This window comes from Bidens hawaiensis, unplaced genomic scaffold (genome assembly GCF_021521415.1).
Source record: "Bidens hawaiensis isolate Kalapana, Puna unplaced genomic scaffold, B.hawaiensis_p1.1 tig00006131_1, whole genome shotgun sequence".
NCBI classification, from domain to species: Eukaryota; Viridiplantae; Streptophyta; class Magnoliopsida; order Asterales; family Asteraceae; genus Bidens; species Bidens hawaiensis.
The window spans coordinates 212,596-232,629 of NW_027491408.1; the positions used below are offsets into that span (position 1 = coordinate 212,596).

General features: G+C 37.5%; 1 protein-coding gene and 1 pseudogene across 2 annotated transcripts in view; one reads left to right on the plus strand and one right to left on the minus strand.

The window, feature by feature from the left end:
• The window catches only part of LOC143631612 (prohibitin-3, mitochondrial-like), a 32,689-nt pseudogene extending 19,372 nt beyond the window's left edge, over window positions 1-13,317 (plus strand). The window contains exons 4-5 of the transcript XR_013153392.1: window positions 10,922-11,587; window positions 12,971-13,317. The product of XR_013153392.1 is annotated as a prohibitin-3, mitochondrial-like (transcript). The remainder of the gene's footprint in view (window positions 1-10,921; window positions 11,588-12,970) is intronic.
• A 3,880-nt stretch (window positions 13,318-17,197) lies between these two features.
• LOC143631615 (glucose-6-phosphate 1-dehydrogenase, cytoplasmic isoform-like) overlaps window positions 17,198-20,034 on the minus strand; it is a 38,416-nt gene continuing 35,579 nt past the window's right edge. Inside the window, exons 6-14 of the mRNA XM_077100322.1 lie at window positions 19,916-19,974; window positions 19,252-19,288; window positions 19,104-19,175; window positions 18,872-19,019; window positions 18,550-18,645; window positions 18,392-18,462; window positions 18,197-18,312; window positions 17,987-18,032; window positions 17,198-17,496 (exon numbers count right to left, since the gene is read on the minus strand). Of these exons, the coding sequence (XP_076956437.1) occupies window positions 17,329-17,496; window positions 17,987-18,032; window positions 18,197-18,312; window positions 18,392-18,462; window positions 18,550-18,645; window positions 18,872-19,019; window positions 19,104-19,175; window positions 19,252-19,288; window positions 19,916-19,974 (813 nt within the window). The 3' untranslated portion in view covers window positions 17,198-17,328. The remainder of the gene's footprint in view (window positions 17,497-17,986; window positions 18,033-18,196; window positions 18,313-18,391; window positions 18,463-18,549; window positions 18,646-18,871; window positions 19,020-19,103; window positions 19,176-19,251; window positions 19,289-19,915; window positions 19,975-20,034) is intronic.

Sequence of the window (20,034 nt, forward strand, 5' to 3'; positions counted from 1 at the left end):
GGATCCTAATTTCTTCTTCAAATTGTTGATGATTATCTTGTTACTTGATTCCGCTTAGCCATTAGCTTGAGGATGCACTGGATTAAAGGTAATCATCTTGATGCCCCAACTGTCACAAAGTTAGTGGTTCTTTTCCCGATAAACTGGGAACCATTATCACAAATAATTTCTGAAGGTATACCAAATCTAGTATTAATATTTCTTTTAATGAAAGATATCACCTCTTTTTCGCGGACTTGAACAAAAGCTTCTTCTTCTATCCATTTTTAAAAGTAGTCAGTCATTGCAAGCATGAATACTTTAAATCCTGGCGCTTTAGGTAGCTTGCCAACAATATCCATTTCCCATTTCATGAAAGGCCATGAAGAGGATATAGGATACATAGGTTCTGCTGGTTGATGTAGGATGTTTCCATGCCTTTGGTAAGCATCACACTTCTTTGAGTACTCCATGGCGTCTCTCTTCATGGTTGGCCAGAAATATCCTGTTCTTAGAATCCTAGAAAATAGAGCTCTGTGATTACCACCATCTCCTTCGTGAAAGTCCTTGAGCACCTCCTGAATTTTAGGATCTTCGATACACCTCAAGTATGGACCTGCAAGAGATTTCCTATACATAATATCATGTAATAAAATGTATTGTGATAGCTTAAGTTTGAAGGACTTCGGATTCTCTGTGGCTGGAATTTCTCCATCTTGAATGTATTCTAAATTGGGAGGATCCAGGATCCTTGATTATTTGAGGATGATGGATCCCAAAGTACAATTTGTTTGTCAGTTGTTATCTCCTCAACTTCTTGTTCTCCTATTGCTGGCGAGGGTATATGGATGATTGGGATCTTCGTGTCTTCTGGATTTTTCAAAGATGAGGCTAAATTTGACAAAGCATCTGCCCCAGCATTCTCTTCCCTTGGTACCTGAGCAATACTAAACAATTCGAAGGATTTTGCTAATTCTTTCACAACATCTAGATATTTGATTAGTTTTTTTACCTTTAACAGCATATGAGCCATTAAAGTGGTTAGCTATCAACAATGATTCTATATATACTTGAAGATACTTGATCCTCATGTGTTTAGCTAATTGCAAACCTGCGATTAGAGCTTCATATTCTGCCTCATTATTTGTCGCTTAGAACTCACAGGCTATAGACTGGAGTAATATGTCCTCTTGTGGCGATTTCAGTAGGATACCTAATCCTGTTCCTCTTACATTGGAAGCTCCATTTGTGAAGAGGATCCAAGGATCCTTAGTTTCTTCTAATTTTTGAACCTCCAAGTCAGCATCCTTTTGCATGTCACTGCTGAAATCAGCCACAAAGTCTGCTAGTGCTTGCGATTGATGGTTGTTCTAGGCTCATACTGAATATCATATGCACTCAGCTTCACACCCACTTGGCCATCCTTTCTGACAATTCTGGCTTTCTAAAAACATTCTTAACAGGATAATTAGTTCTCAAAATAATAGTATGCATTTCAAAGTAATGTTTCAATTTAGTAGAAGCCATAATAAGTGCAAAAATTAATTTTTCTAAATGAGAATACCTGGCTTCTTCATCTAAAAGACTTTTACTTACATAATAAACGGGATGCTATTCACCTTTGTGATCCTTCATGAGGACGGCACTTACTGCATTTCCTGAGACAGCTAGGTACAGATATAAGGATTCTCCATCCACAGGCTTCATCAAAGCTGGTGTTGAGGATAAGTAATCCTTTACGGCTTTCAGTGCAACTTCATGCTTCTCCGTTCACTCGAACTTCTTATTTTTCCTTAGGATGTCATAGAAATCTTTGCACTTCTCGAAGGATCTGGAAATGAATCTATTTAGCGCAGCTATTCTTCCCGTCAGCCTCTGGACATCCTTAGCATTCACAGGAGACTTTAAATTGATGATTGATTCTATCTATTCGGGGCTCGCTTCTATTCCTCTCTTGGTCACCATGTATCCTAGGAACTTCCCAGCTTTGACACCAAAATGGCATTTTGATGGATTCAGCTTCATATTGTATTGATCCAGGATATTGAAAGCTTCTTCAAGATCTATGAGGTGATCCTCTGCCCTTTTTGATTTCACCGCCATGTCATTTATGTAGACCTCCATAGTCTTGCCTAATTGATCTTTGAACATCATGTTGACTAATCTTTGATATGTTGCCCTGCATTTCTTAGTCCGAATGGCATAGCAGTATAACAGTATATGTCGGTAGGAGTCATGAATGTTGTATCCTCATGATCATATGGTTCCATATGAATTTTTTAAAATCCAGAGGAAGCATCCATAAAGGTAAGCATCTCATGTCCTACCGTTGCATCCACCATGGATTCTATATGTGGTAATGGGAAAGGATCCTTGGGGCATGCCTTGTTTAAATCAGTAAAATCAACACACACCCTCCACTTTCCATTCTTTTTAGAAACAACAACCACATTAGCTAACCATCGAGGATACTTAACCTCTCTGATCATATCGGCCTTAAGAAGTTTTTCAAATTCTTCTTGTATGATCATGTTCCTCTCAGGAGAGAATTTCCTTTGCTTCTGATGGACGGGTTTAACAGATAAATCAAGGCCTAACTTGTGAGTAATTACCTCCTTAGAAATACTTGTCATGTCTGAAGGCAAATATGGACTTTCTTCGCTTTAGGAAGGATATTAGATCCTCCTCGAACTCACTAGAGATACTGGATCCTAGGAACACTTTCATATCTGGATCCTCAGGATTCAAGGATACTTCCTTTATGTCTCGCTCCCGAGCTTCCAGCACGTCCCTAGGATGTTGCTGTGGTTGCTATGCTATCGTTTGTTTAGTTGTTGGCTTCATCAATGAAGAATAGTAATTCTTGGCTTCGACTTGATCACCATCTATCCTTACTACTCCCCAAGGATTCGGAAGTTTAATGCATTGATGGTAAGTAGAGGCCACCGCCTTCATCCCATGTAGCCAAGGCCTGCCCAAAATAACATTGCAACAAGAAAGGTTATCAATAACACAGAATTTCTGGTAAGAATTTAACCCTTCGATGTATATTGGAAGTTTGATGTCCCCCAATGTTTTCTTGGTTTCGCCACTGAAATCAACTAACACCGACGTCCTTGGGATGATCTCCGAGTATGGGATATTCATCTTCTGAAGTACATCGTGTTGGATGATATTGACCGAGCTTCCACCATCGACTAGGATCCTGCGTACATAACGGTTAGCAATAAACAAAGTAACAATCAAACCGTCATGATGAGGATCTTGGATTTTTGATTTATCTTCTTCATCGAAGAAGGTCCTTTTGCCAGTCATCAAAGTGGTGGATATAACCGGTCGTTCCCCGCTATCCAACTTGGTTTCCTTGGCGAACCTTTTAGCTGCGGAAAAGGAAGTTCCACATATGTCTGAGCCGCCAGAAATGAAGTTGATCACTTGAGCATCTGGTGGGGGCGGAGTAGCTTTTTGAGGAACCTCTTCAGGATCCTGGATCCTCGACTTTTTTCTTCCCAACAGTTTCTTAAAATGGCCTTTGCTTAGGAGGTATCCAATTTCCCTCCTCGAACCAATGCAATCATCCGTCATATGGCCAAAATCCTCATGGAAGGCGCACCATTTGGAATTGTCTCTGAAGGCCGTTGACTTCTCGTTATTTCAGGGCCACCTTGCCTTCTCTCCTAGATCCTTCATGGCACAAATCAAGCCATCAGTATCCACAGAGAAGCAGTATTCTTAGATGTTGTGGTAATCTTCATCATCATCATCTCCTTCTTCAACTGTTCGGACATTTTGATTATTGAATTTGGAGTATGGCTTCGAGTTATTGTTTCTGAACGAGGATCCTTGTTTCTTGTCAAGAGATTCTTGCTTCATTTGAGCCCCTAACCGTTCTTGGATCCTTTTGTCATCTTCCAGCCGTATGAATCTTAGTTCTCTGTTCCTTACTTCATCTAAAGACCTGCAAGGAGTCATCATAAAATCATCATAAAAAGGGGAGCCCCTCTGAAGTCTCATCTTGAATGCTTTAACAGCGTTAGCCATGTCAAGATTGGGGATTTACAGGGCTTCCCTGCCAAACATTGTAACAAAATCCCTAAGGGATTCATCATAAGGTTGGATAACTCGGTACAAATCACTAGTTAACTTCTCAAATTTCCTACTACAAGAAAATTGACTGTTGAACAAGTTAACTAAATGAGAAAATGAAGTAACAGAGTAAGGAGGGAGACTTAGCAGCCATTTGAGTGTAGATCCTATTTGTGTGGATCTGAAACCTTTGCATAGACAAGCCTCCTTGAGTCTTTCAGGGATTAGATTAATTTCCATCCTTTCCCTATATTGAGCAACATGCTCCTCAGGATCAGTGGTCCCATCATAAGTCTTCATGTCGGGGGTCTGAAATCGCTTTGGGAATTCAGCATCACAAATAGGTGGAGTAAATCTGGATAGCTTATGACTCCCTTAGGGTATTTCAGGGATCGGTCGGACCACCCCTGGTACGCTGGATATCATATCCTTAAGCTTTTGCAGTTCCTTAGCCATAGCTTGGTTAATACCTGCATCCTGCATGGAACCATGGTTAGCATTTATAGAAATAGGATCATGCGTGTTACCTCCTTGTTGTGTGAAGGTTGGTATTCCATAAGAGTAACTGAAGTATGAAGTGTCCGCTATAGGAGTTGGTCCACCAGTAGCGATAGTTTGCATGGGGATAATATATCCTTCATGAACTTCCGAAGATCTCTGATGCTGAATTCCGGAGGATCCCTGATTCTGGAGGAAGGATCCTTGAGGCTAGAAGTTATAGGACCCTTGGTAGCATAACCCAGAGGATTGTGGTTGAAGGATCGATGATCCTTGATGAAACATTGAGGATCCTTGAACTTGTTGACCCATGGACCCCGAGTTAAGGATAGATGATCCTTGTTGGAAAAAAATTGAGGATTCTTGAGTTTGTAGATTCATAACTCCCGGTTGAAGGATGGATGATCCTTGAGTAGGTTGAGCCAATGATACTGGAGTGGTAAAATCCAGCATCCTAGGTATAAGACGAGTTTGATCCTCCGCCGGCCTCTTAGTCTTCTTCAAGTATTCTATCTCTCGAAGGATCCTTTGGTTAGTTTTGTTCTGCTGCTCCATGTATGCTTTGACCTGTGAAAACTTAACAGAAACATCATTGTTAGTATTGACCACCGAAGTGGCAGCAGAGGTTTTCGAGCTCTGGAAGACTGGTAGTTGAGTCTTGTTTCCAGCCGCGGTCGTTCTTGGAGTTGTTGCTAGCGAGAGAGGCATCGGTGGTAAGGTCCTTGATGAGTGAGAAATGGATGAAGGCATGGTTGATGAAGCAGAAGATAGTTGAGAGGCCATTGAGAGTGGTATTGATAGAAAAGGTTGAAAATTGATTGGGTATTTTCTTGATTATAGCACCAATTGCCCCACGGTGGATGCCAAATTGTTTTGGTCAACAATCGGCTAAGGATATTGTAACCAAATTAGTTTTGTGAGGTTTAGTGCTAAGGTGACAATAATGAATATATGAGTAAAATGGAGATGAACACTGTGATTTGATGCGAGGAAAAACCCCTTGATCATGATTAGGTCAAAGGAAAAAAATCTCGGGTGATGACAAATCGTCTATCACCAATTTATTAATATCAAACTCGGGTTACAACGGGTGGAGTTTATGATCAACGAATACAATAAAGCTAAGTGTGTATGGTTACAGAGAATTCTGAGCTAACGTATACGAGTGTAAGCTAGTAAGTGTGTGTGAAACCTAGTTGATCACAACTCGTTTATAAACAAAAATCACAACTAACTATAATTCCTATAATCACGCCACTCTTCCTAGTAGCTGTTCCATCTCTTTTAACCACGTGCGGAAGTCGTCCAGTAGCGTAAAAATAGGATGACCAGGTCGTCCAACCGTTATATCTATCAAACACAACACCATTCAAACACAATCATTAGTAAACAAATAATACCGAGAATCCTTGATCCTTTATAACCTGGAGCATATCCTAAGGATAATTGACCTATAAATTATTCAAGGATAGAGGATCCTCAGCATAAATTCTATGCCCTAACAATAATAACCAAAAATAATAATTATAACAAACTTTAATGTTTATATTTGTTTTATACACCACTTTTTAAATATATATGATTTATGTTTGATCAACAGAGACATCAATGAAGTTTGGTTGGTTGGCTAATGAGGTCATTATTAAAGCTTATATCTCCAAAATGACTCAAGTTCAAATCCCGGCATGCACATTTCATTTTGGATTTAATGAAAAAATGGGTTTTGCCGGTCCACCCGACGGGTCAACCGGTCCGGGCCGACCGCCACCCGCAAAACCCGGCCAGGTTTTTCGAAACGACCCAAATACACTGACCCGACCCGGTATGGGGACCGGGTTCCGGTTGGACCAGTGGCCAGCCACACGTATATAAACAACTAAACAATGATACAAAAAACATATGTTTTATGTGTTTTAAGTTGTTTGGTATATCAAAAGGTGATGCTCTAAATAAGTAACTATATCAAATATGTGCTCCATAAAAGATCCTTTATAGAACGACTATAGATCTGTGGGCAGCCACACAAAAACATGCGCACAGACATTAATATCCGGGTATGCGAAAAACCCGGGTTTCGGGTATACCTAGAACCGGGTTTCGGGTATTATAGAGTTTAGATCGGGTACGGGCTCGGGTTCGGGTTTCAACATTGAAAGTCATACCCTATCCGTACCCTACGGGTAGGGTCGGGTATTAGAAACCTAGGTTTGAAAATAACCTATTTCGGGTTTTTTTTCGGGTCCAATTCCGGATTCGTTTTTTTTTTCACCTCTACACACGCAACTAGAGGTGCACAAAATCAGTTATTCTTAAAACCCGGAACCGGTTTTTTTTAAAACCTGGGTACAAAGTGTGACCGGTTCCAGTCAGGAACCGGGTCGGTTCCGTACCCGACCCGATGGACTAAAATGAGAACTTAGTGGAACCGGTTCCGGTAGGAACCGGGACCGGATTTTACGTAAAAACCAGTTTTACCGGGTTTTTTTTTTTTGAATTTTAAACTAACTAGCCGTTAGAAACCGGTTCCAACGGCTATATAGCCGTTTTTGACCGTTGGAACCGGTTTTTTTAACTATAAATAGGTTACCAACATTCTATAAATAGCAAGGTATTGTGTGTACTTGTTAAACCACTTTCAAAACTCTAAAACACACTCTAAATCACAATTAAGCTTAAACGAAAACAAATGGCAACTAACGACGACGTTGTTATGGTGATCGAAACAACACGATGCTCCGATGTTTGGGTTCATTACGATTTGTGTGTCATGACCGACTCACAAGAGATAGCACGGTGCAAGTACTGCTCAAAGTTTCTGAAAGCGGGGTCGAACTCGACCTTACGCAAGCATACCAATAAGTATTGTAGTGAGAAAAAAATATTGGATGCCAAGAAAGCGGAAGCGGGAGAGTCGTCCGACTCTACAACTCAAGCACCTACCGCTTAATCGTTGTAGAACGCCGGATTAAAACGACGGATGTTGTTTTTTAGTTTAAGTTGTTTTTTAGTTTAATAGTTTAAGTTGTTTTTTAGTTTAGTATCGTCATGTTTTAATAATGTTTGTAATATTTTGTTGTTTATATAATTAAGTGTTCGTCGTTATTATAATAATAAATAAAACTCTACTAGTAATAAGCAAAACAATAGTAGTTAATAAACAAAACTAAATATTACTTGAAATTTGATCGTGTTACAAATGATTTTACTAAAACAAATAAAAATTACAAGTTTTTTTATTCTTCACCACCCAAATTCCCGGAAGAAAGCCCTTCCTCCACCTCCTCTTCATGAATAGGTCGCTCTATTGGTATTTCGTCTTCAAAGTTTGCTTTGTGTTGTACACGATCCACCGCATCCAAATGATCCTTTAGGCAAATGCAAACCTCTAAAGACTCAAGACTTAGTTTTGTTCTTCGCATTGATAGTACCCTCCCACCAAGTGAAAAATCCTATTCGGAAGCAACCGTTGAGGCTTGTACGCTAAGCAAGTCACGAGCCATGGCAGATAAAATAGGAAATTCGTTTTGTTTTCCTTTCCACCAAGCCAACAAATCAATATTGCGAATTTCATCGACCGATGCGCTCTCAACATAGTTTGCTCCACTACATCGACCAAGTTCACTAGTTGGTGTGTTTCCTCTTTGCCTCTTAGAGGCCGATTCACGAACCGCATTCATCAAGTATATAAGTTTGTCCTTGCACGGCTTACTAGCCGTTGCTTGCCTCACAAAATACGACTTCGTGCTTGGACCATAAATTTTAAAATAATGGTCATAAAGGTCTTGAATGTGTTTGTTAAACTTTTCCATCGCTTTGATCGAGAAGTTCGGGTCGGTCTCGTGCATACCCATGTTGTCGCATATTTCCTCGATCAACGTCTCAACCCCATGAACATTCCAATAGGGGTTTAAAGTGGCGGCACAAGTAAAGACCGGCGGTATGTCTTCAAAATATTTTAAGAACTTTGTGTTCATTACGGCAACAATATCCTTGAAGATTTGGTTCTTATCCTCAAACTCTCTAAAAGTTGAAGACATGTTGTACTTGCAAAACCCAACAACTAGTAGGATAATAAACTCCCGATAACTTAGTTGTTGCGGTTTTGAACACATCAAGATATTCCAACAAATAACCGACATGGACCCAAACACTTTCGGGAAGCATATCGGCCTCGCGTACATCAACAAGATTATTATGAAAAGATTGTAAAGTTTGGCGTTGGGCAAAAGCGCACTTTAGCATATGACAAGTTGAGTTCCAATGTGTTGGAACGTTCCAATTCGGCCCCAAATACTTTCTTTCAACCGACTTGCAATAGTTCTTATATTCAAGATGTCTTCTTTTACCACTTTTGAAAGTATCTTGTAACCTAAGTCTAAAGAAAGTTAAATCTTGACGAATGTTTCCATTGTCGAGACCTTGTTGAACAACCAAGTTGATGATATGTGCAACACATCGAACATGAAAAAAATTCCTGAAACTAGGTGGTGAATATTTTATTATAAATTTTTCGGCCGCCTTTGTATTGTTTGATGCGTTGTCAAAGGAAATCGAAAATATTTTATGTTTCAAGTTGTAAGTCGTTATAACTTCATCAACCAATTCAAACAATTTTTCGGCCGTATGTGGGTACGGGAAGTTTTCAAAGGCGATGGTGCGTTTCATCAATTGCCATGTCACCGGATCAACCCAATGCATGGTGACACAAATGTATGAGTCGGGTAACCCGTGTGGTGCCGACCATACATCGCTATTTAAACTCACCATCGATTCTAAAGTATGAAAAAACTCGATTAACTCTTTTTTTGCACACTCCCACAACTTGATACAATGACGTCTTATGGTAGTACGACTTACATGTGTGTATCGCGGTTGTAGAGTTTCTCGAATCAACGAAGTCAACTCCGGGTCGTCAAAGTGGTTAAACGGCAAACCTCGTTGAATAACAAACTTTGTCATTCTATCTTGAACATGGTTCGTGTTGTAACGAAATAGTGTACCATCTTTACCCAAGTCCACTTGATCGGTTGAGCGAACGCCTTTCAAGGCCTTGCAAAATGGCCTCTCAATATGCTTTCTCAAAGTCGAGTTTGAATCGTGCATTAAGAAAGTTCCACAAAGTTTGCATCGAGCTTTTTGATCACCTTCAACATTCACAACCAAATCCCAATTCTTCCAAACTTCTTTATTGCGGTTATGATCGACGACCGCAAGAACTAGTGGGTCATCTATCGCACGAACCGATTCAATAAAAACGTCCTTGTTATGGTGGGTGCCATAATATTTTTGAGTCGGATGGTCGGGTTTGTAAACGAGAAGTATATTAGATTGTTTTTGAGGTTGGTGGTGAAACAAATGGTGAAAAAACGATTTATATAAAGGATTTTGGCAAGAAAAACCGGTTCCAACGGCTATAATATCACTTACAAACCGGTTTCAACGGCTATATAACCGTTGGAACACTAGTTTGACCTACAGTTGACTATTTTAAAAAAAAAACCGACGGAACCGGTTTTTCCGGGTAGGAAACAGAACCGGGTACAAATTGGATCCGGTTCCGGGTCGGGTACGAACCGATTAAGGGTATAAAATGTGGAACCGGGTACGGATTTCGGGTATATAAATACCCAAACCGGGTACGAACTGGAACCGGTTCCGGGTCGGGTACACCGGTTCGGGGGTCAACTTGTTTCAATTTCATCTCTATTGAATTTGAATATCAGAATAGCGGATATGGTCATAATTCAATGGGTCATGTCCACTTATTTTTCCTTTATTGATTTCTAATCTTTACAATGGATTTCATTGGCCTAATTGAAAATAGGAATTTTTGGTAATTAAACAGATGACTTATCATAATTTGTGATAACTAATCTATACTATATATAAAACATGAGTGAGAGACCTCTTAATTTTTAAGAGGTACCAAACTTGTTGCTTTTAGTACAAACTATAATACATAAGTTTAAGATACTTTATGGGCAATTTTGTCTTTTGACAATTTTGTCTTTTAGTAAAAGCAAAATCTTATGGTTTATTTTTAATTTATTTAATAATATTACATGTTTGATCCTTTAACTTTAATCACATTTTGTTGATTTATATAATAGTTACATATATAACCCTTATTTTAAACCAACTACCCCAACGACGTTTAAACATTTATAACTTTTTCACACGCTAATATTTTTTTAAAAGCATCGTACCATAAAAAAAAGTATTTTATTCTCTTTAATTTGAGTATGGTGTTACTATATTTTTTTCATTTAAAAAACTTAGCGTGTTACGTGATTACCATTAAAGACTGGCAAACGAATCGGGCGGGTTCGGCCGTTCGGGTCATGGGGGTTGGAATGAGTGACCGTGGGCGAGGGCACTCACTTCCTTGTTCCATGGCTCCAGAAACCCTACATCTTCGACATCCGCACGAAGCCCTCGGTGTTCTCCTACATGTCCGGCACCAAGGACCTCCAGATGGTCAGCCTCTCCTTGCGCGTCATGTCTCGCCCCAACGTCGCCAGCCTGCCCTCCATCTTCAAGACCCTGGGCCTCGAGTACGACGACAAGGTCCTGCCCTCCATCGGCAACGAGGTCCTCAAGGCCGTCGTTGCCCAGTTCAACGCCGACCAGCTCCTCACCGAGCGCCCCCAGGTCTCCGCCCTCGTCTGCGAGAGCTTGGTCAAGCGCGCCAGGGACTTCAACATCGTGCTCGATGACGTCGCAGAGTTCTCCAAGGCCGTCTAGCAGAAGCAGGTGGCGCAGCAGGAGGCCGAGAGGTCTAAGTTTGTCGTCACCAAGGCCGAGCAGGAAAGGCGCGCCGCCATCATCAGGGCCGAAGGGGAGAGCGAGTCCGCTAAGCTCATTTCGGATGCCACTGCGGCTGCCGGGATGGGGCTGATTGAGCTTAGGAGGATCGAGGCGTCCAGGGAGATTAGTTCCACTTTGGCTAGGAGTAATAATGTGACTTACCTTCCGGGAAGTGGTAGCCAGATGCTTCTCGGCCTCAATCCTGCTCGCTAGGCTGGTAATTTACGCCCGTTTTGGTTTACTTTTGCACTATGTATTTGCATAATTGCTCCTCGTTTGTTCCATGATGCATACATGTTCTGTTACTTCATAGTTTGTGGAAGATCGTGTTTAAAACAGCATATTGCTTTGAATGTGGTACATGACACTGTTTTGTATACGCCTATGTTTTTTCAGCATATTATTGGTTCTATTTCTAGTTATGCACAAAGATGAACATCTTATTGTGTGTTATTGCTTGGTTTGAAGACACTTTTGGACTGTATTATTCAATTGCTTCATCAGCTTGTCTTAATTATGTTTTTAAGTAACTTAGTTTCATCATTAATGTGTCTGTTAACCATGCCTGTATATCTTATTATTTTATTTGTTGCTGTATTTTAGGAAAGATCACTTTTTCACTTGTTTGACTGCTAAAATGACTAAATCAATCATGTTTTCATTACAATAATCACTAAATATACTTTTGTGATAGATCTACTACCAGAGTTTAACTCATATTGGTTTCTTAATAGTTGTAAGCAATATATACAGTTATAAGATATCAGAATCGGCGATATGTTGAGAACAGTGAGAATCACATAATCTGTTTGTACCTATTGCTTTGTATTTGATACACAAGACTGTTATATAAGTGTCTCTGTTTTTTTCTCTTATGCTTTTAGTTATAATAATTCATGCACTATGTACAACTGTACAAGTGCAGTATGTGACTTGAATTCTGCACAAAGTTGAACATCTTATTGTATGTTATTGCTTGATATGGAGTCACTTTGGACTGTTTGATCCAGTTGTTGCATCAGCTTACTTTGATTATGTTTTCTAGTAACTTTAGTATCATCATTTATGTGTGTCAAATAACCATTCCTGTATATCAATTATCAATTAGTTTGTGATTTATACATGGCCTCTTATTTCATAGTTTGCTATGGCTATATTCCAAATTATATTGTGAGAAAGATGACTTATTCAGTTTTTTGAATGCTAGATGACTAAATGAGCCACACTCTCATTTGAATGACCATCTAGGTTTCTTAATAGTTGTAAGCAACAAATGTCAAATACTAGTATACTATAATCATTTTAGAACTAATAATATGTTGATAACCACATAATGCATTGTACTTATTGCTTTGAATGTGATACACGACATAGTTATGTATTCATTTGTGTTTGCACAAGCGTGTTATGCAGTTCTCAACATGTTATTGGCACTAAATCTGCACAAAGTTGAACATCTTATTGCATGATGTGAAGCCACTTTGGACTGTTTGATTCAATTGCTACATCAGCTTATGTTGATTGTGGTTTTTCGTGACTTTATTTTCAATATTATGTGTGTTTATTCTCTCATTTGCTGCTTATTTTTTTGTGCCAGCAGGACTGGTTAGCTTCAAACTTCAACGTCATCTGCTGCGTTATATACTTTTGCTTATTTTTCAAGTTAGAAATATGCTGCTTATCTTTTGAGGAAGAATAACTGTAAAAAACTTTTCTGACTTGCCAAAACTTCATTTCTGAGTTAGTATTTTAATATACCAAGTGATTGGTGTATTATGAACTATTTTCTGTTTCATTCACGTTTATAATGCAAGGTCACTTTATTAGGATTTCTATGCTGATCTATTATTACTCAAGCATTTGGGTTTGTGGTTTCTATCATTAGGAGTACGATAAGGGCAATTTTGGTTTTAAAATGCATCACATGATGCAGTAATGAGATTGCATCGCATAATGTGATTCTATGATGTGGTCTCTGTTATGCATGATGCGATGCTTATGCAGGTTACCAGAATTTGAACAAGTTGGAATATCGATTGCAATGATTGAATTTTTCAAATTTAATTGAACAAAAGTAACTCGATATAGAATGTGTTTTGAGTATTTGAGAGTTATTTAATGATTACGTCTTTCATAGATTTTTATATGATATTTCAAAGTGCAGTAGCGTGGTTTAATGCTCATTAGCTTTTACAATCTTTAAAATTCTTTAACTAAAACCCAACCTTGTCCCCAGTATTATCTCGTTTACTTTATATAGACCAGACACGAATCATCTAAACTTATTATACATAATATGATTAAAGGTTTTGAGCTCTTTACTAACTAAAACAATATAACCTAACAATGGCTAGTCACCTCGTAAGAAACGATGATCGGGGCAGGTCACCGAGTCCATATAAGAGAGAATGGGCCAGACAGAGGTGGGGCTGGAGGGCGGCGTCGGAGGTGCGGGTGGAGGGCGGCGCCGGAGGTGGGGAGAGGAGGTGACGTGAAGAGGGGTGGGAGATATGGGGGCTAGGGCTTGTGGAGATAAATGTCTGATGTTATTGTGAACAGGTGAAAGAGTTTAGAGGAAGTGAGAAGTGAGTGGTCCATGTCTGCGCCAAGAAGAGCGCAGACCTTTTTTAATGAATTGTCTTCTGAAAAAGAGGCCAGGAAGCTCTTTTAGGGGAAAAAAAAGCAAACAAACACCCCCTTAGGGCTGCTTGTTTACATCTGAATGGAACCATTTAGATGTAAACATCTGATTCATTCAGACTTCAAACTGTTCGGTTCAAAACAGAAAAAACATCTGAATAGTTAAAATTAAGTCTGAATCATTCAGACTTATTGTTGTTGCTGAATGAGGCATATGTTCATTCAGATCTGAATGAACCAAACAGTCCCTTAGTGTTTAAAAGTTAAGGAGCTCAAACATCATCTAATAATAATTTAGTATGTTTCTAATAAGAAATACCCTGCATGTGTTTCGTGCATCTCACATTGGATTTTGTTTTCGGATCAAAATGCGTTGGATAGCCTTTTGAAACCACGGGAATAATGTATAGAAAGTAGGTTGTTTGGCGAGCCATTCTCATGCTAAATTAAGAATAACAAAAACCATTTATGCCCGGATCAAATCATTTACCCAAAATTGTGAGCAATGGAGAGCCAAGAAAACAAAAACCAAAGTAATTAGACAATTAGTATTTAGTTCTTCCTCAAAACAACTCCAAAACCAGGAAGCTGAATCTATCCGTGCACATTGCAAATATGACTGAAATATTGTCTTCAAGGTTTGGCCATATGACGGATCAAGTCAACAACGCGGTTACTGCAACATGCATCCAATAATAATCAACTTATGTCTGAATATATTCACAATAAAACAAATTCAAAATAAGAAAGGTACTTGTATAGTTGTATCCTCATTCGTTGTCATACCAAGAGACAATTTTCACAAAATTGTTGTTGAGGGCAATACCGGCCTTTGCATCAAATATGCTAGAGCTGCAATCGCCCACAAAGTCGGTTGACACAACATCATCCTCGGTGTAACCTGGGATTCCCTTTAAACTTCCCTACACAACAATTATCCCAACAAAACACAAATCAGTCTGCAACCTTATATTACTTATAATGTTTAAATGGTTGGTGTTCTCAAAAAATTACTATTCATAATGTTTGAAGCACTTAGAACATCTACAACAACAAACCGCCACGTCAATGACACATCATATTTTAATCTTTTCTCAAAAACCTCACTTTATTCTACAACAACAAAATTCCACAAACTCATCACATAATATTAAAGAATTAAGAAATATATATATATACATGTTATATATATGTGTGTGTGATTGAGAGTCCCCCCCCCCCCCTCCCCCTCAGTTTTTGACACATATGATGTTTGGATGAAGTTTGTAGTCACAAACTTTGTGAAGCAAACTTTTAGCCCACAATAATAAAAGTTGGTGTCCCTCTTATTTGAAGTCATTCACATCATTCAAACATTGGGTTCCACACCCCGTTGTACAAGTGATTTTAGGATGATTTTTTTTCCAATGTGTGTACAAAATATAGAATTCAAGTTAAAATATGACCATCTTAAGTGTTTACACTCTATACTCTATACAGTACCCTTTGTTTTTATTTTATTTCTCTAACCAGGTTTTTGACACGTGGCACGAGCTTACATGCTGTCAAAATTGTATAAGGTTTTTATTTATTAACTAGGTTAGAACCTGTGTAACATACATGGTGGTACAAAAATAAAAAAAATAAAAGCAAATAATATTATAATATAAATAATTTAAAATGATTAGCATCTTTGTATACTACATGAGCTGAACCAAAACGAATGTGTGTTTGTACAACTGAATAACAAATTCATCATTTACTTTTTTGTCACTAAAGTAATAACATTCTATATTGAAAAACATTGATCTCATATTAAAACGTCTACAACTGTTGCAAAAATCAATACAATAGTAAACTAATAACATTTATATTCTTAAATTAATACTATTAAAGTGTAAAACTTGCTAATAACTAACTCATCTGAATACAACATTGGTGTATCTTCTATGTAATCCTTTGTTAAGTTTCTTCCATACTTTCGAACAACATGCATGATGTTGTAATACATATAATTACAAACCATTAGCATCCACGTATACTACACGCACTAATATTATGGGAAAAAAAAACATCCACATCTGAGTTAGCTAACATGGTTGTGGCTTTTAAATCATCTCGGATATCAGAAGTCGACACTCCACCATTATCTTCTGCTTGCTTTTTTGTAGTGCAAGTTCTTTAATTATCTTAATTGCTTTAATAGCTTCAATAATAATCGTTCCTACAAAACGGCAAATCATGAAAATGGAAAGTTAGTAAATGATGTTTTATACATATATATTGCATAGATAAACAATGAAAAGCTACATTACAAGTATACAACTCACTTTTACATGTCTAAAAATATAATTTTATATATTTAAATCACCCAAAATGCCCTTTATTGTAGCAGTGTCTTCTATTAATGTAAAGAAAATGGTAAAAGTAAAACTTCATCAAGGTTTTTTCAAGAAAGATGGGAAACTAACAAAAAAACAGAAAAAAAATAGCAGGTCACTCAACCCGCCCCGTTGTGCAGTATTTTTAAAATTCAAAGAAAATTGAGGAAGGTGTTGACGGATCAATAGTTTGCAAGTACTTAAGGTAGCAGTAATAAAAAGAAAAAAAATTAGCAAGTCACTCACAACATATATGCAAATATAAATACGATTTATGACTTATTCAATTATAATAAAAAAAATAATTTGACAATACTTTTCTTCTCTATATGAAAAAGTATTTGAACACTTAAATGAAAATAACGATTAGTATCATACATTACTATTTGTTTTTTAAGAACAAAATTATGTATTTCAAAATAGTAATCGTTTTAAATTTAAACTTTGCCCCCCCCACCCCGAGGGCCATTTTGGATGTCAACGTTTTATATACAATGTGAGGCTGACTCGAATTTGAGGATTTTATTGTGAGAGGGGGAGGAGAAAGAGGCGTTTTGGATTTTCCCACTACACTCACTTTTTGCAGAATGCCCAAAAGTTACACCACATTGCCAAAACTGCACATGTATGCATAGTTTTAACTACACATGGTCTAATAATGAAAGACAATTCATAAAGAATACAAATGCTATCGATTATGATACCTCGCAACTCGCGAGGCAAGTTAATCATTGGGTCTCAGCCTGCCAACCAGCGATTGCCAATGGCTATAACCAACTTTTATTGTGAACATGCTGATATAACATTATACTTAATTGTCGTCACAATATACTTTTATTACACCCCATAGTGATGGGTACAAAACCATTCTGTCCAAATGTTACAAAAAACAGCAAATGGCACACACATAATACATCAAACATCATGACATACAGTCACCAGGTGGATTATCGATACCCTACAAGGTTGGAGGTATCCATATGTATCCATGAGTTTGAACATATCCCACATTTTCAGCCAGCTTATCCGCTGCCTCCGGGCCTCTGCTTCCGGGCTTGTATGGAAGCGGTTTCATTTCACCTCTATCGATTCTGTGCAGAAGCGGTGTAAAAATCTCCCAAGCCGCCTGCCCATTCGATTAACATTAGTTTCAATTTTAAATTTAGTAGAGCTGTCAAAATGGCATCATCGAGATATAATAAATCAATAACTCATAAGAATGTGAACAAAGAGGACGTTATATTTGACATTACAATTATTAAGCAAAACAAAGAAGGTAATGTTTACTACAAAATGAAAAAGTATAATACTTTTCATGAATTATGATATGAAATATTGAACTTTTAAGAGGATGCATATGACCGAAATTAATCCTTTAAAAAATTTGTATAAATTGTGATGCAATAAATATAATTACCATAATATAGTATTGTAACATTAATGATCCTCTATTTAAAAAAACAAAGTGATTGAAGAGAGTGTGTATGTAAGAAATACGCTTTGGTCAGCTTTCAACTAGTTTGACTTGTACCATTTTAAGTCGAGTTTTTTTTATGTCCTTTCACATAATCTAAATCGACCCATTTGAAAGTTAATTGGTTTATTCGTATTTGTACCTTCAACTCATCTCTGCGGACAAAATGTTGTTGGTCGCCTCTTATCCTGTAAATCCAAATAAATACTTTGTTAAACTTCTACCAACAAACAAAATATATAACTTTCTAATTGTGTGTATATAATTTTCTTGTCCTATTTAAGACGCATAAAGGACCTAGCTTTTTTATAACTACTTCAGCAATTAGATTTGTATGCATAGATATACTTACGTGTCAAGAATCAGACGTTCATAAGCCTCGGGAATTATGGTTCCTTGATACCGCTGCCTATACGACAAATCCAATTCACTCTGAACCGTCTTCATTTCAAGCCCGGGTTGCTTAACCTAAATAAGAAATTTATGCTTAACACCCACTGTCAAATGTCTAAAATGCCCTTTACAGTGATGACAAGAGGATACTTACAGTTAGCTTCATGTACATGGCCTCTGAAGGTTGAAGTCTAATCACAAACTCGTTTCTGCCTTGTTTTTGACCTGAACATATATACAAATATTGTTTGAAACTTTAATCTCCTTTTTTAAAAAAAAATCATTTGTTTTTAATTAAAAATGATAACACACATTTATATATGTCACCAGGAACATCCTTAAACTGCACCCGGATTTCTGCCTTTCTTGAATTCAAAGCTTTCCCTGCCTTAATAATAAAAGGAACACCTACAACACATCAAATATTACATATCAGTGACATTTAATTAAAAAACCATCTCAATGTAGAATCGGAAAGATGTTACATTTTACGTCATATTATTATCTCAAACGGGTTAAATTATAAAACTTTGCTCAAAAGTCAAAGCAGGTCAAATGAGTTGAAAGCCAACTAAAGTATATTTCTAATCTATTCAAATTTGAACTTCGATAATATTAAATATTAAAGTCACACCTTCCCATCTTTCATTATGAATTCTGAGAATCATGGTTGCAAAAGTGGGAGTATTTGAGTTATCGGGAACCGTTGGATCATCTGTATATCCATCATATTGCCCAAGCACAACTTCACTGTCTTCAATTGGAAGAACAGATTGGAGAACCTAAATCATAAAAGCATCAGTCACTGAGTAGACTTTTTCGAGTCAACTGGTCAATGTGAATTACAAGAAAAGCCAAAGTATCACCTTCACTTTCTCGTCTCGAACATTCTCTGGTTTTAAAGAAACAGGCTTCTCCATAGCAACCAGGCAAAGGACCTGCAATGCGAAGGGCGTTTTAGTCATTTCAAATGGGATATAGAAAAATTATATTGGAAAAATGATTTTTTCTTACTTGTAACAGATGATTTTGGATGATGTCACTGATGATTCTGTTTTAAGAAAAAACACACGAAAGTCAATGATTAGTCAACAAGAATGTCATAGATAACCGCTGATTTAGGCCTGTAAACTAATCAAACGTTCTGTGACTCGTTTATTTAATAAACCAACGAACAAGAACATGTCTCGTTCATTCATTTATGCTCGTAAATATTCGTTTACGCTTGTTTATATTCATTTAAACTTTTAGGCCCATTACAACTTAGTCTAGTTTTAATAACTCTGTAGATCCAACACATAGTTCTTTAATTTAGTTTTATTTGGTTACATTCGTCCATTTACATTTGTGAATCGTTTGTTTATGCTGGTAACAAACAAACATATACTAACACAAGCACACTCGTTTTCTTAACGAACAAGAACAACCCCGTACGTTAATTGTTCGTGTTCGCTTGTTTGTTCGGTTAAAGTTAAACAAACGACGTTCCTTTTGTTAAGGAACGGACATGAACAAGAAAACCCAGTTCGTTTAATTGTTCGTGTCCAATTGCTTGTTCGGTTAAATTCCAACGAACAGACACGAATATGACCTCTCGTGTTGGTTCGATTTGTTTACAAGCATACGCTAATTATTATATTTATAACATCATAGATATATAAATAATAACATAAATTACCCGTATTGATCAAAGTACCCTCCACGGCCATCAGTTCCAAAATCCTCTCTAAACACAATCTGAAAAGAGTTTCAAAAAGATAAGATAAAATAAAGTAAAACAAAAGCATATCAAGTGAT